This window comes from Apodemus sylvaticus, chromosome 3 (assembly GCF_947179515.1).
Source record: "Apodemus sylvaticus chromosome 3, mApoSyl1.1, whole genome shotgun sequence".
Classification (NCBI taxonomy): domain Eukaryota; kingdom Metazoa; phylum Chordata; class Mammalia; order Rodentia; family Muridae; genus Apodemus; species Apodemus sylvaticus.
In genome coordinates this window covers 151012094-151028429 of record NC_067474.1, presented here as the reverse complement: position 1 = coordinate 151028429, position 16336 = coordinate 151012094, and the positions used below count along the sequence as shown (strand labels likewise).

Here is a 16336-nt window from a genome sequence, read left to right as displayed (position 1 = left end):
CATATGGATTTAATCACAGTGATGCCCATCAACTCTGCCGTGCTGAAAAGAACACCCGCGGGGACCTGGATAAATCAAAATGTCCACCTAGGCCTGGGCTTAGTGATGCGTCGGCAGCATCAGCAACAGGGAGGGATGAGGGAGGGAGGATCAGGAGGTCAAGGTCATCCTTAGCTATACAGTGAGTCAGCTGTCTCAGAAAAAAAAATTAGCAGGTGAGTACATGAGTGTGTGTGTGTGTGTGTGTGTGTGAGACATTACATTTGGGCACAGAGCCCTGGAGGGGTGGCTCAGTGGTTAAGGACACTAGCTGCTTTCCAGAGGACCCAGGTTCAATTCCCAGAACCCACATGATGTCTCACAACCATCTGCAGAACAAAGGAATCTTCTGATGCCCCTTTCTGGACTCCACGTACATGGTACACAGACACATGCAAAACACCCATATACATATGTAAAGACAGCCTCGTGTGGGGAGATGTTAATATAGTGTGTTCCTTGTTTCATACTGAGTTTGGGATTCTGTCAACTATCTGTGCCCTGGCCATGTACCTGTGAGGCCATGCACAGACCACTCCAAAAAAAGCATGAAAGATATATTTACCAAGGTTTGGTTCCCACCACCACCACCATCACTACCATCACCACCACCACCACCACCACCACCAAAAGTCCCAAGGCTCTGTAATCTGTCTCTTTTGCAATAGCATTAGCCATCTGGGCATAAGCAATGAGAAACCACAGTTTCCTTTACAAAGATGGGGATCCATAGTTCTGGCTTCCTACCATGTTCGCCTGTTTCATTGACCCTGTGACCTTGTTATTCTGGAAGCAGGCATACCTTACCAAGACCCCTCCCCAGCCTATTGCCTGCCCCCAGCCTAGCCCTGCGGGCAACTCACCGAACAGGCTCCAGTCTCGGGGTGACACACGTCGGAGTGGCCATTGCATTCACACAACTCGCAGTGGCCAAGGTACAGTCCGCTCCCGGTGCGCGTGTAGCCTGGGGCACAGTCCTAGTGGGCAGAGGAAAGCTGGTCTCCACTGGCCACAGGGTTCCTCACAGAACCAGCAGATCTAGCCTTCTCCTGCACTGTCCAGTGTCTAATCCCCATTGTCTCGAGAAAGGAACACCCCAGGCCAGTCTCCACCCACAGGCTCTCTTAAGAGGCCTTGGCCCATCTCTCATGGAATCCAGGAACAGGGTTTGGTGTGCCCAGGCAGTGTTAGCTTGGAGAAATGTAGTGTGCCGTTAATGGGGAACCTGCCTCCCTTCAAGACCTTGGTTCCTGAAAATTCTGGCGAGAAAAGTCTTTCTGGAAACACTTCACAGCTGGATAGGGAAGTGAGCTTGGAAGATCACTTGGGAGAGAGGGCCCTTGAAATAGTTTTACGTGTATTTATGTGTTTGTGTGAGTGAGTATGTACGAGCCACAGCATATATACAGAGGTCAGAAAACTACTTATAGGAGTCAGGTCGTTTCTCCAACAGTGTGGGTCTCGGGAGATGAACTGAGGTCTGGGCTTTGTGGCAAGTGCCTTTGTCACCTAAGCCATCTCGCCAATCTCTATCACTGGCTTTGCATGCCTCAGTTAGTAATCCTGCTCGGCCCGGTGGCACACACTTGTAACTTCAGCACTTTGGGAGTGGTGACAGGAAGACTGGGATGTTCAAGGCTAGCCCCTGCTATATACTGAGCTCAAAGCTAACCTGAGCTACTTAAGCCCCCGCCTTGAAAATTCAAACCAAACCAAATCCAAAACCAAAAGCAAACAGGCATAGCAATAGGGATGGCGGATGTCGGAGCTGAAGGACCACAGGTCTGGAGAGCAGGCGGTTCTCTCTACCCTGCCTCTTCTGTCTAAGCAGCCCTTTCCACATTCCGCTGTCGCTTGGAGGATGTCCTGGGCTGAGCTGCAATAGGCACAGGGCCCAGAGGCACTTCCCAACAGCTCCTCCTTCAAATGAGGCAAACTTGGCATCTTTGAGGAGTATGAGTTTCTACACTGGAATTTGGAAGGTCTGTGGCCCCAGATAAGGCACAGGGACATTAAAGTGTAGAGACATGGGCTTGCTACAACTGTACCCACTCCTGATCTCCCTGTCACTCCCCCTCCCGGGAAGAGAGGACCCACCTCATCTGATGTTGAGAGGGTCGATGCCACGTGTAGGGTAAACTCCTGTCCACCTGGAGCTCAAAGCTTGGGCCACATCTAGCAGAGGCTCCCAGGAGCTTCTAGATGACAGCCCTCCGTCCTACCCCACTGACCATCACTACACAGCCCACCATGCCTCGACCTTTGTTCTGTCCATTTCATCCACATCCAATAGACAGACACATCATCCCTGACTGGCTCTGATCATGGGATGCTTATAGCAGTGTGACTTCCCCACCTCAGGGCCCTGTCTAGCTATTCCCAGTGACCCGCCTGCAGGCCTGGTCTCCATGTGCTTCTCCTCCAGCCTACAGTGACCTCACTCCATGCTGTGCACCTGAGGCATGCTCTTGTTCAGCTCTGAGTCTCACGTGCTTGTGAGTGTCTCCCCATTTGAAAGGATGCCATTCTTTGGGTAGTACTGGTTGGTGGTTAGGACAAACAGACTTCAGAGTCCATCAGATCTAGGCTCAACTTAGTCCTCCACATGTTGGCTGTATGCTCTTGGTTAAGACACCTATCTCTTGGACAGCTTGCTCTATCAGTTAAAGGGATAGCTTTGGATATTAGGGCGGGACTGCAACAATGAGAACAGAAGTCACCTAACTCACAGAGCAGTTACGGCCTACAGCAGTGGTTACTGACCAATACCGTGGCACTGGAGCAGATGCAGTTAGGCCACACACCCACCTGGCAGGACAAGCCAACATAGCCTGGGGGGCAGCGGCACTCTTCCACCTCGAGGGCTCGGGGTCCACTGGAGGGCCCCGGCTGGGCCACTTCTAGGCTCACGGCACTGATACTGGCTGCCCGTGGCACTGAGGAGAATGTGGCCCGAATCAGAAGTTCATCCAGATCCGCCAGGGCCATGAGCAAATGCTCCCGGGTTGCGGGTTGGCCATCTGGCCGCCGCCAGAACTCCTGTGTAAGGGGGGGACAGCGAGTGTCGGTGGAAGCTCTGGGCTAAGTCTCCTGAACTTGTAGACCTGCGGTGTGCCTAGGGAATCAAAGGCCAGTGCCACCCACCTCTCGGAAGATGATCTCATAGCTCCTCCTCTCTGGGCCCTGTAGCGCAGGCTGAGAGGCTACCAACATGATGTTATTACCCTGCAGAGACACCAGAAAGGTTAGGAAGGGCACTTAGGGCAACTTAAGGCAGGGCTATCCACCAACCCCAGGCTCTACCAACCACTTGACCTCTCGCCTGCCCACACCCCCAAGCTCATGTGCCTGCCCACTGCTCCCATGGCCAGCAGCCAGGCTAAGATCTGAGGAATAGCCAGGCCAGGGGCGAGGAGACCACATTGGCCAGCTGGGTGTTGGGAGAATAGCTTCCATGTCGCTTCTGCTTGACCACTGTGGATTCTGATGAGCTCACCGTGATCTGGATATCAGGATCTGAGAGTGGGCTCCCCTGTGGCCCGGATGTGTAGGAGAGGGTATAGCGTAGCTTCCCGCCATAGGCTGCCACCTGCGGAGGGACAAGATCTCACAGGTGAGGGGCAGAGCCTCTTGCTCCTGTGTGTCACACCCTAACCTCACAAGGCCAGAGCTCGCACCACAGAGAGCCTGAAAAGGCCCTCTCTATCAGTTCCTCCCCAGCCTCCGTCATGAGAGGACATCCTTCCCATTCTCCATTGCCTGACAGTCAGTCAGCAAGCCCTGAGTCCCTTTTTTATGAGTAACAATAGCAACTCCCAGAGGGAGGCTGCCAAGATCAGAAACTTTAGCTCAAGGCATGGCTCTGCATGGGTTCTGAGGCCTTGTCTCCTGGGCTACTGGCTTTGGGTCTATGTGGAATTTACTTCCTTCTTTCTGTGAACTACATCCTTGTTCCTTCTCCCTCTCTCCCTCCCCCCCCCCCATCTGTCTCTCTAAGTGTTTACTTTATTTTAGGTGTGTATGTGTGTTCCTGAGGGCATGTAGGTATGCATGTATGTGAGTACCATAAGCTATGAGTGTACTGTGGAGGTCAAAAGAGGCCTTGGATCCCTGGCACTGGAGTTACAAAGGGTTGTGAGCCACCACAGGTGTGCTGGGAATTAATTGAACTTGGATCCTCTGAAAGAGCAGCCAATGCTCTTAACCTCTGAGCCACACTTCTCCAGTCCCCTCCTTGTTCCCTTTATAGAACAACCTTCCTGTACACGCAGGTCCCACCCATCTGCTGTGGAGAGCAAGTCAGTCAGGCCTGCCCAATCGACACAGTTCTAGATCAGGAAGGGAGATGGGTGGGGTCAGTCCCAGTGTGACCAGACACAATGTGGCCATGTGCACCTCTCCCTAGCTGGGGAATGGACAGTGTCACATGGCACGTCTTTTTCTTTGGGGACATGGAAACTCCCATCTCCCATGGGACCAGATGTTACAGAAAGAGAAAGAACCCTAATGAATGTCTGGATCCAGCAGTCATTTTTGGACCCTGTGGGAGCATGAACCATTCTATTGTTTGATTGTTATTGTTTGTTTGTTTGTTCTTTTTAGTTAGTTAGTTTGTTTGTTCTTTATTGCGGACAAGCCAACTGGACTTGTGTCTTTGTAGTCTTGAATAGAAGGCCTAGGTTTGCAAAGGACTCTTTCATCCTTGCAGCTGAGGTCCCAGCTCTGCCTGACGGACTTTCCTCCCTCTCCTCCATCACCAGGGCAGACAGCTGGCTGAAAACTACCCAGCACCGGGTGTTCATTCAGTAGGTGAACATTGATCAAACACCAGTTGGCCATACGCCAGGCCCTGGGTGACATAGTCCCCAGGGCTATTCTCTAACAACTCAGGGTGTGGTAAGGAACTCGGCATAACCAGATTACAACCGAAACAACTGGTTTCCTGTTTGTTTTGGATGCCAGCGAGTTCACGGTGTCATCTGGGAGCAGCTTTCTAGGAAGCGGAAGGCGTGTGCCATACCACAGGGATGTTAGTCAAGGACTACAGTGTGAAAGTCTGGGCTCAGATGCCAGCTCTGCTGTCTGAACAACTGTGGACTCTGAGCCCTACTTCAAATACACAGCTCAGGACGAATACAGTGACACACTCCTCTTAGCACAGAGCACACTTGAAGGCCGACGACTCTCCCTTACTTACAGTACCAACCCAGATTCTGATAGACTCTAACCTCACTTCCTCTGGACCTACCTGGCCTAGCCTGGCCTCTGATTGCAGTCTTACATGTGTTAATCAAATCCTGCCTCCCTCCTCCACTGCTGGAGACCAGACCTGGGATTTACGCATTCTACCACTGAGCCAAAGCCCCGGCCCCTAGGTACACACAATCTGAAGAGGCTCTCTCTGTCACATGGGGACAAGGAGGCAAGGTGGGAACCATGTCAGGGTAACAGTAACAGGGCCACCCAGGGCAGCGGTGATGGCTCTGCTGGTAAAGTGTTTATGTGCAGGCATGGGGACCTGGGTTTGCTTCTCAGAGCACCCCCTCTCCAAAGTCCTGGGCATTCTAACACTGATGAGACAGAAAGAGTGACCCCAGGGACTCGGTGGGTGGCCAGCCCACTAGGTAAGCTCCAGTCCAATGAGAGACTGTGCCTCAGAAGACAAGGAATGACAGCTGAAGTTGTCTTCGCGCCTCCAGAGGCTCATGTGCACATGCAAGTGTACACACACACACACACACACACACACACACACACGGAAGATAGTGACATTCAGAATGCAGGGCTGGTAAGTAAGAACAGTAGAGAGTTCTGGGAGGCCAGCACTGCAGTTGCCTCTTTACTGACAATACAGCACACAGCAAGCGCCTAATAAATGCACCCTCTGACCACCTGTGGCCCTTCCACTTTCAGGTTACCTTGTTCCCTAGGAAGGCTCGGGGCAGCTGCCAGTAATAGAGGCTTCCAGGCAGCAGAGAGAAGCTCTCGTAGGAAAGTGAGAACTGGATCAGAAGAGTAGAAGGTAAGAATAGGTACAGGCGCCCCAGCAGGGACCCAGAACCCACCCAGCTCCACAGCACACGCCCACCATGTCCTCTGGGTGACCTGCTTCCTGCTTCCGGCCCAGGTCCTCTAGATGTTCTGTCTAAGCACGTTTTTGGTCTGTTTTGGCCTTGCATGTGGTGTGTCCTGGAGAACTCCAGAATCAATGGGGCACATGGTAAACATCTAAATCTCCAGTGGCTCTTTTTTTTTTTTTTAACATATATTTTAAAAGGTAACTGGAGCTGAATGTGATGGTGCCCACCTTTAAATCCCAACATTTGGAAAGCATATGGAGGTGAGTCGCTGTGAGTTTGAGGTTAGCCTGATCTAACCTGCTGAGTTCCAGGACAGCCTTGGCTACATAACAAGATCCTATCTTAAAAAGAGAGAGAGAGAAAAAAAAAAACAACCAGTAGCCAGAAAATACAACAATGTAGTCACAGGATTGTAGATGTAACTTAGTTGGTAGCTTTGACTCAACTTGTATAAAGCCCTGGGTTCCATCCTAAAGATCGGATAGACAGCATAGTAGCACATGTTTATTATCCCAGGACTTTGGAGGTAAAAGCAGGTTGATCAGGAGTTCAAGGTCATCCTTAGCTATAAAGTGGTCAGCCTGGGCTACAAGGGAGTGTGTTTAAAAAAAAATGTAGTTGGGTATGATAGCATGTATCTTTAATCTCAAAACTTTACAGGCAAAGACAGGAGGATGAACACAAGTTCAAGGTCAACCTGGTCTCTGTAGAAACTCTGTCTAAAAAAGAAAGAAAAGGAAAAAAAGCCCAAGTAGCAGGCAGACACGGTTATTGTCTCAGCCCTTGAGAGGCTAAGACCGGATTCTGAACTTGAGGTCAGCCTGCGCTGAAGTGAAACTGTCTCAAAGCATAAGTATAGGGCTGGAGAGATGGCTCAGCGGTTAAGAGCACAGGCTGTTCTTCCAGAGGTCATCATGGTGGCTCGCAACCATCTATGGAGGATACGATGCCTTCTTCAGGCAGGTGGATGTCCATAGAACAGAACACTCATACTTTAATTAAATAAAGTTTTAAGAAAAAAAAAAAACCTCATTCTGGGAGGCAGAGGCAGGTGGAATTCTGAGTTCAAGGCCAGCCTGGTCTACAGAGGGAGTTCCAGGACAGCCTGGGCTATACAGAGAAACACTGTCTCGAAAAAACAAACAAACAAACAAACAAACAAAAACAAACAAACAAAAACCAAAAACAAAAAAACCCCAAAAACCCCTAAGTATGACTATAATTGACAGTAACTGGTGTGGTTAAAGTGAAGCCAATGATAGTCCATGGAGTTTCAAGAAATAGCAAACTGGTGTGGAAACGGCCAGAGTCTAGGAAGCATGGTGGGCGGGCCCCTCGGTGAGTGACTGGGAACATACCTGAGAGCCCGCTGGGGAAGACAGAGAAGTGAAGGAGGAGGAGGAAGAGGAGGAAGAGGAAGGGGGACCTGCTCGTAGAGAAGAGGCTAGCTGCGGGTTGGGGCGCAGCCCACGAGGAGGGGGCTGGGGTTGGGCAGCAAAGCTGGCAAGGAGCTGCCAGATCTCAGCATCCATCCGCCTCTGTGCCTCATCCACCTAGGGGACGAGGAGAGGAAGAAATAGAAGACAGGAATAGATGGACAGAAAGACGCCCGGGAGGCTCTGCCTTGCTCCAGGCTGAGCCCACCCCATCCAATTTCCCCCCAACCCCCGGTCTGAGCCACCCAAATGCCTGTGCTGATGCCCCGTCCCCTCCCCTTGTACTGTTTGTCTTCTCACTCCTAGAAGGCAGCAGAGCATTCTGGGATGAGTGTGGACTGGGTCTGCTGGGGAGGAACCATGCCCAGGGTGCCCAGCAAGGGAAGGATAGAAAGTTCTGTGACAGGCATGGGGGATGGTGGAGAGCTGCCCACAGCCTTACATAAGCCGTTCTGGTGTGTCTGTAGAACAATGGAGTATGCTGGCCCGGACAGGCTCAGGGGAAGGTGAACGAGAAAAGCCTGGATTTTGGTTCAAGGTCTGATCCCTAGGTGCCCAGACACAGCCTGCGCTTGCCCTAGGTTACCTGGGATGCCCGTTGTGCCCGGCCCCTGCCCTCTGGGTCCCCAAGGATCCTCCCAGTTGTCACAGCTGCCCGCCACTGTTCCTCTGAGAGGGATGTGCGGTTCTGATGGAGTGGAAGTCACAAGCCATCTCAGTCCTCACAGGGCTCAGAGCAAGGAGGGCCACAGTGACTGGTGAGGGAGGGCTGACACATAGGGTGACTCCAGGCTACTGGGATGGCACATGCATAGGTTAATGGTGATTGCTGGCAAATACACAGGAAGACAGGGGAGCGAGGCACAGTCACATGGATTAACATCAAGCTACTTTTCCCGTCCACAGTCCTCCGACTGTTGGCACCAGAAACACACCACGTGGCTGGTGGGCCATGGCATAGCATACACCCCTCCCTACTCTCCCTGACAGTACGGACTCAGGCAGGGCATCCACGGGCACAGGACATCTCGCATGCAGGCTGAGGGCAACCACGGACGCGGCCTGTAGAGCATACCCATTTCACACCACTCAACAAAGGGCATACCTGGTGAGCCCGGCGTAGCCGTGCAAAGTGAGCCTCCCTCTGTGGGACAGCGAGAAGCACCAGGGGAGGAGACAGAGAAAGGTCTGAGAGAGGTCAGGAGAGGAGGAGCCAAGGGGAAGTATGCACCAGAAGGCAGCCAGGCTGGGCAGGTTGGCACTTGTTTCTCACCAAGAAGCAGGGACTGGAAGGCCTCGAAGCCCTGCTGCTGTGGACGGACTGGGGTGTGGCTAATTAGGCACTGGTCTCAGGAGGTGGGGGACTCACATACGAAGTACCATTCGCCCTGGTACTGTGGCCATGGCCCCTTGAGAACCATATGTGGCTGCTCTGGGTGTCATCTTTTATTTATTATTTTAGTTTGATTTATTATTCACGGTCATTAATTGATGTTTTGCCTGCATGTATGTCTGTGTGAGAGTGTCAGAGTCTCTGGAACTGAAGTTACAGACAGTTGCAAGCTGCCATGTGGGTGCTGGGAATTGAACCCGAGTCCTCTGGGAGAGCAGCTAGTGCTCCTAACACCTGGGCCATCTCCCCAGCCCCCTGGCACTCACCTCTTAGACCCTGCTATTCACAAGACCATCCTCCATGATGCTGTCTTCCTATTAGACCTCATTTCAGAGTTGCAAAGACGGCCCTCTCTGCTTAGCTTGGCCTTTTAAGGGCAGGTCTGACCTGGATACAAATCCTGCCAGAATCGCTCACTAGTCCTGGGACTCAGGTAAAGTCCTTGACCTCTCTGCCTTTCCTTTCCTCTGCTAAGAAATGGGAGTAATGGGTTGGAGAGATGGCTCAGCAGTTAAGAGCACTGAGTGCTTTCCAAAGGTCCTGAGTTCAATTCCCAGCAACCACATGGTGGCTCACAACCACCTGTAATGGGATCTGATGTCCTCTTCTGGTGTGGCTGGAGACAGCTACTGTGTACTCACATACATAAAATAAATAAATCTTAAAAAAGAAAAGAAAGAGCCGGGCGGTGGTGGCACATGCCTGTAATCCCAGTACTCTGGGAGGCAGAGGCAGGCAGATTTCTGAGTTCGAGGCCAGCCTGGTCTACAGAGTGAGTTCCAGGACAGCCAGGGCTGCACAGAGAAACCCTGTCTCGAAAAAACCAAATCAAAAAACAAACAAAAACAAAACAAAACAAACAATAAAAAAGAAAAGAAAGAAAGAAATGGCAGTAATGCTGGCCAGCTCATGCAATCATGGTTTAAGATACCTTAATGTTTGTAGTCAGAGCTCAATAGAAATGGCCTGAGAATTTCCATGCCAGTACCTAGCACCCAGCACCCAGCACCCAGCACCCAGAACCCATGAGCACAGGAGGGTCCAAACTGAAACTGTCTCACCATGCACATGTGACCTGGTCTAAACGCTCAGCCATTACCAGCTGAGGGCTCGGCATATATCAGGCTAACTGGTCAGGTGTCCAGTTTGCGGACAGCACAGCTGAGGTGTGACCTGAGGTATGTTGGAGTCTCAAAGGCCATACACTGTATCACGACATGGCAGCCGTGTGGCAGACCGTGAACGTGTGCGTGAGTGCCTGTTGACCCCCATGTTCAGCCAGGGCCTGGCTCAGAGCTGGCACTCCAGGAGCCTGCTCATATCTTACCTTGTCCCCTTGGTATGGTTCTGGCAGCTGCCAGTAGAAGGACTCTTGGCCGAGGTGGGCAAAGTTGCTGAAAGAGAGCCGGGCCCCATCAGGCACGGGTTCCACGGTGAAGCCCCCTGTCAGTTGGCTGTTGCGCTGAGGGTTCACGAGAGCAAAGCCTTGGAAGTCTCCAGGAGCAAAGTGGGTAGAGATCTGGCATCAGGAGGAAGAACAGGGGTCAGCTAGGTCAGACACACCAAAGTGGGCAGGGCATGGAAAAGATGTCAGGGCAGGACATGGGGCTCGCTGAGACCAGGGCGAAGTGAGAAATGCTGGAAGGAGAGACATCTGGGGTTACACGAAGGGGTGTGCTCAGTGCTGAGAGACCCTGGAAGGTCTTGGAACAGGAGTCAGGTCACTGGGCTCAGTGCCGAGGGGCGCAGTAATGAAGGCCTAGAGATGGGTACCCTCCTGGGAGGTTGGCACCCAGCCGGGACAGTATGCCTGACTTGCAGGGGACAGACTGGCTCTTACCAGCTGGCGTGAGTAAGAGGAGCTGGCACACTGCTGGGTGACACCCATGCAGAAACAGGGCAGGCAGCCTTCCGGGTTGCTGGCACTCAGATGGAAGTGGTGGGGTCGGCACTGGCTGCAAGTACGGCCTTCCACCTGGGCCTAGGGGAGACAGACAAAAAGATGTGTGCAGGGACTCAGGGGTCCAGTCTTCCTACCTGCTACTTACTAGCAGTCGTGAACAGCCCTACCTACCCCATCCCATGACCAGGCCCCAGGATCCCCTCAGGTACCACCGGACTTCTCTTCAGCCCGGCTGGTGGACTGAGCTGGACCTCTTAGAAGGCAGGGCTTTGAACTGACCTTGCATTGGCACTGACCAGTTGCGTCACACTGGCTGCTAATGCTGCCATGGGGGTCACAGCCACAGCCTGGCACCTCTGGCACCTGACCATCATCTCCTGAAGCGGAAAGAAGCCACAGATGACACAACCCCCAACCTAACACCAAGCACCCCCATCTCCACCGCTCTCTAAGTCTGTCACTCAGCACCAAGAGGACTGCTGCCTGCTTCTGAGGATGTCAGCAGTGCCTTCATGTGACAGAAAGGTAAAGCCACCACTCCCAGGTCCCAGGGAAGCAAAGGACCTGTCCTAGCTCTTCCTGGAGGGAAAGCATCCCCCAGTGCCCTCCCAAGTCTGCAACTTTACTCACTGTAGCAGGGCTGGCCCTGGCTGGGGTTGCCATGGTAACCTGGGGCACACCTGCAGGGAGAGAGAATGTGGAGTCCTGGGAAACTGGTGAAGATCCTGGGCCCAAGGGGGAATCTAGGTTTGGACTCAATGATCCCACAGTAAGGGAAAAAACTCATTAGCTTTGTGAGCCCATTTAATAGATGGGGGAGAGAAAAGCAAGGGTGGGACCTGTGAGTTAACACCATCAGGTCAAGATCAAGAGGCTTAATGTTGGGCCTGGGGGTGTGAGTCTATAGTCACCCTCAGGGGACGGAGGTAGGAGGACCAGTAGTTAAGGCCATACACAATGATACAATGAGCTTATAGCTATCCTGAACTACACGAAAATCCACCTCAAAAAACCAAAACAGAACAAAGGGTCTAGTACAGGGATCCTCAACCTGTGGGTCATAGCCACAGGGGGTCAAATGACCCTTTCACCCGGGTGGCCTAAGACCACCAGAAAACATAGATATTTACATCGTGATTCATACTAGTAGCAAAGTTACAGTTATGAAGTAGCAACGAAAATAATTTTATGGTTGGGGTCCCAGCAATGTCAGGAACTGTATTAAAGGGTTACAGTCTTAGGAAGGTTAAGAACCACTGGTCTAATGGAAAGACTCTGGTCTGGATAAGACAAGGGCTGGGCTGGGAGGTGGGCTGCAGGCCACTGCCAGGCTGCAGGGTGAAGCTCCCAAAGAGGAAAGCTCATGGCCTTTAAGAGCCTGCGTGACAAAGAGCAGAAGTCACAGGCTCCTTGTGAATAGGACGTCTGGGGCTCACAGATGGCGCTCAGGAATCCCCACCATGCTGGGCCCCTGACTCTTTCCCACCAGCCATCTCACCTCTCACAGTGACGCCCGCTGTGGCCTGGTGAGCACGAGTCACAGGTTGGGTGGCCATCGGTGTCCAGGAAACAAGTATGCACAGCCCTGAGAGAGTGGGTAAGTCCAGTTAGGAAGGCACTGGCTGCTCCTGCTGGCCTCCCGCAGACCAGGGATGTAGGGCAGATCTACACCGAGAGTTTCTTTCCCATCTCTCCATTCAGTTCTCAGGGGCTAAGGTGGGTACACTGTCCCCATTTAAGAACCCAGGGCTCTGAAACGGAGGGTATCTCTCCCCAGTGTTCAACCAGGATTTAACTGTAACCTCTTCTCAGCACTGGGCAAGAGAGGAAGTTGGAAGGGTGGTGGGCATTTGAGGGGAGAGTGGGGTTTAGACTCACTGGCCAGCAGCAGGGGCTCCGTAGCATGGGCAGGGCTGGCAGTCCTGCGGTGTGCCCCGCTGGGCATCCCCATAGTACCCTGGCTGGCACTGCTCACAGCTGGCACCCTCAGTGTGGTGCTGGCAGCTCTGGAAGGACAGAGGGAAGGTTAAGGCTGGGCCCCTGAAAGCCAGAGCTCCCAGGATGGAGGAGGATTGAGGATGAAGGGGCGGGACTCACCTGGCACGCCCCTGTCTCGGGCTCACAGGTCTCTGAGTGGCCGTGGCAGTTACAGCGCTCACAGGTGCCCAGGTAGAGCCCGCTGGGCACACGTGTGTAGCCCGTGTCACAGTCCTGGGGACAAAAAGATGGTTGGGGGCTGGGGATGTGGGAAGAGACAAACGGCTGGAAAGCATCGTGGAGAAAGCTGAACAGATTGGTGGGGGAGCCAGGCTCACCTGGCAGGAAGGGCCGCGGTAACCAGGGGGGCAGGTACACTGTTCTACTTCTCGGGCTGAGTCCTGGCCGGTGTTCTCCGGCACCGCCACATCCATGCTGATACCAGAGAGCCTGGGTATGAAGAGAATCAGGTGAAGGGATGTTCACGGTGCTCTGGGAATACATGGAGTCCTATGCTCTAGCATCCTGCAGTCTCCGTCCTCCAGCAGTCTCATGGGCTGTGGCCAACCACTCGCACCTGCCGCTTTCTCCTAAGGGCTACCATCCCTTACTATCCTTGTCTGGATGCCCTAAACTACCGGCTCCACTGGGGACCTCTGGAAGGCCGACTCAGAGGACACTGGCCCCCAGCATCTTAGGATTCTGTGAGGGAGGCAGCGGCATGCTCTCCATGCTACGGGCAGAGTGTGAGGGGCGGTGCTGTGTTTCTGCTTGCTCTGGAGACCTCTCTGCCCTGCCTCCGCCCCGGTTACCTGCTCTCCGCTGGCTGCTGGGTGTAAGACGCTTGGATGAGGAGGGCATCGATGCCTGCCAGGGCCATCAGCAGGTGCTCCCGTGTGGCTGTCTGCCCATCAGGCCTCTGCCATGCTTGCTGTAAAAGAAGTGACATGATTTCCATTCCTGACACCCTGGGGGCTGAGACCCCAAGTGAGAGGAACCAGAAGGGACGGGATGGGGCTCACCTCTTGGAAGGGCACTATGAAGTTGCTGGGCTGGCCAGGGCTGGGCTCCCTGGAGGTGTGATGCTCCAACACAATGTTGTTGCCCTGCAACACCACCAATGGCTGTCTGTGCAGGGGTGCAGAACTGGGCCGGGGCCGCTGGGTCACGGTGAAGCGCAGCTCTCCTCCGTAGGATGTCACCTGGAACAGGGACGGACAGGCTTTCAGTCGGGCCATGCTGTCTGTCGCTATTCTCCCAATGCCCTTTCTGCCCGGGCGGTTCCTCTGCCCTGCCCACCTTGTCCCCTCGGAAGCTGGCAGGAAGACTCCAGAAGTAGGGTTCAGACAGGAGGTTTTGGAAGGAAGAGAATAGCAGCTCCCCAGGGGCGGGGGATGAGACCCCCTCGCCAGTGGTGTGGGTACCGGCGGCGTTGGTCAGGCTGAACTGAGAAGGCTCTTCCGAGGCCCCGAGCACCTGGAGATGGAGGATGTTCGGATTGGGTAGAGGTTGGGGGGAGGGGGGTAGAGGTTGGGGAGGTGCCCACCCTCTGTCCCTCCTCCAGCTCTAGGCGTGGCTGTCCCACCTAGCTGCCACCCTCCTGTGGGTACCTGGGCACGGCTCCAGGAGGAGCTGCTGCACTGGCGACTGACTCCCATGCAGAAGCACTTGAGGCAGCCGTCGGGGTTTTGCTTGCTCAGGTGGAAAGAGCCGTCCGAGCACTCGTTGCACAAGCGCCCCACGACATTGTTCTGTGGATGCAGAGTTGGGAGCTGCAGGATGGCTCACGGGAGGGGCTGCCTGGAACCAGCAGGTAAATCTACCCCCCAAGTCTAGATGGGGGTGTCCTAGAGAGCCGTGGAAAGCGTGGGCATTTCGGTCACTAGATTGTGGTGCTCACTGAAACCGGTCTCCCTTTTCTCATGGGCCACTAGGAGGCTCACAGATAAGTTTAGATTTGAAACACAGCAAGCTGATAGAATTAATTGCCACTACAGCTGATGGGGAACTTCAGGCATCATGCTGGTGTCTCTACAGCCACCTCGCTCAGCTTCTGTTACAGCCTTGCAAGTGAGTGACACTCAGAGATATGAAAGGACACACAGGGTCACCCCGAAGGCTTATCTCCTGAGCTATAAGATTGCAGCGGTTATTGCAAGCATGCCAGGAAATTGAACTCAGGGCGGCTGACCTTTAATCAGTGTTCCTGCCCACGACCAGGACTTCCCTCCCAGTATAGACGGTCAGCCTATGACCTCAAGTAAGGCCAGTGCCCACTTGCCAAGGTACTTGAGAGGCTGGGATCTCTTCCGTTCCCCTGGCCACCATAAGGCTGAGCCCAAGGTCTTGGAGGGAGTAGACATGTACCTTACACCGGCAAGCCTCTCCTGTGGTACTCAGGCTCCCTCGCTCATCGCAGCGCACAATTTCCTGGTCTGGGGGCAGAAGGAAACCATTGGCAGGGTGTGTGGGAAGGGGCAGCTAGCTCTCCAGGGATCCTGGATGTGGGCTGGGAAGTTGGGGGTGGGGGTGGGAAGCCCAGCCCAGCAGGTTCTGTCAGGACAATGTGATCACAATACTCACTGGTAGGCCTGCACTTCCCGCCTGGCTGGATGGGGTTGCCTTCATATCCAGGGGCACAGCTGTGGGAGATGACAATGTCAGACCCCAGCCAGGGCATCCCGTCTCCTTCCCATAGCTCCTGTCAGTTCCCTTTTACCTCTCACAACGGCGGCCTGTGTAGCCTGGAGCACAAGCGTCACAGGTGGCTTGGCCATCGGTGTCCAGGAAGCAAGTGTTTGAAAACCTGTGGGGATCAAGCGGTCATGGTAGAAGAGTAGAACTCAGGGTTGGGCTTGACATGCTCACCCCAGCAAGACACACAGAGAGACCTCATAGCAACTGTAGGAAGGGATATGGGCCCATTAGACAGAAAGGAAAAATGAGGTCCAAGAAAGATCAAAGAGCACAGACAACTCAGTGAACAGGTCAGGACTGGAATCCATATGGGTACCCAGTTTCCCTGACAGAGAATGTCCCCACTAGCCACACGCCTATATCCTGAGAGGGCTCTGACCTTCGGGAAGCATCAATGTATGGGCAGGGGCAGGGCCGGCACGCAGTGGCTGTGGCCTGTGTGGCATCTCCAAAGAAGCCAGGCTTACACTTGTCACACTGAGGTCCTTCCGTGTTGTGCTGGCAGTTCTAGAACAGGAGAGGGTAGATGGTGAACCAGGGCCTGCTGAGCAGAACTGGGCCAGACAGACTCCAGAACGCCCCACAGCCTTGCAGATGGGGGCATCCGGGTGCCTCCCCTGGCAGTAGTAACCCAGCAGGACAGCCAGTCCCACAGATGGTTCCCAGGACCTTATGACATGGATCCAAACCTGTCACCCTCTCCCAGGCTGTACAGAGGACTGGCTCTGTGCTGAGTCCGTTCTGTCACCCCCATAGCTGCCTGGGGATCTGAAGACAGTGGCTCTACCATGTCTGAGTCTCCCTGATCCTC

General features: G+C 53.7%; 1 protein-coding gene across 1 annotated transcript in view; it reads right to left on the bottom strand.

Annotated features, from left to right (window-relative positions):
• Positions 1 to 16336, bottom strand: part of Hspg2 (heparan sulfate proteoglycan 2) — a 98314-nt gene that overhangs the window by 36468 nt on the left and 45510 nt on the right. The window contains exons 18-37 of the mRNA XM_052177805.1: positions 15905 to 16032; positions 15548 to 15634; positions 15412 to 15470; positions 15196 to 15263; positions 14439 to 14579; positions 14128 to 14304; positions 13851 to 14030; positions 13641 to 13759; positions 13167 to 13278; positions 12949 to 13062; positions 12730 to 12857; positions 12350 to 12436; positions 11482 to 11531; positions 11131 to 11228; positions 10789 to 10929; positions 10276 to 10467; positions 3536 to 3628; positions 3184 to 3264; positions 2848 to 3078; positions 903 to 1016 (exon numbers count right to left, since the gene is read on the bottom strand). Of these exons, the coding sequence (XP_052033765.1) occupies positions 903 to 1016; positions 2848 to 3078; positions 3184 to 3264; positions 3536 to 3628; positions 10276 to 10467; positions 10789 to 10929; positions 11131 to 11228; positions 11482 to 11531; positions 12350 to 12436; positions 12730 to 12857; positions 12949 to 13062; positions 13167 to 13278; positions 13641 to 13759; positions 13851 to 14030; positions 14128 to 14304; positions 14439 to 14579; positions 15196 to 15263; positions 15412 to 15470; positions 15548 to 15634; positions 15905 to 16032 (2400 nt within the window). The remainder of the gene's footprint in view (positions 1 to 902; positions 1017 to 2847; positions 3079 to 3183; positions 3265 to 3535; positions 3629 to 10275; positions 10468 to 10788; positions 10930 to 11130; positions 11229 to 11481; positions 11532 to 12349; positions 12437 to 12729; positions 12858 to 12948; positions 13063 to 13166; positions 13279 to 13640; positions 13760 to 13850; positions 14031 to 14127; positions 14305 to 14438; positions 14580 to 15195; positions 15264 to 15411; positions 15471 to 15547; positions 15635 to 15904; positions 16033 to 16336) is intronic.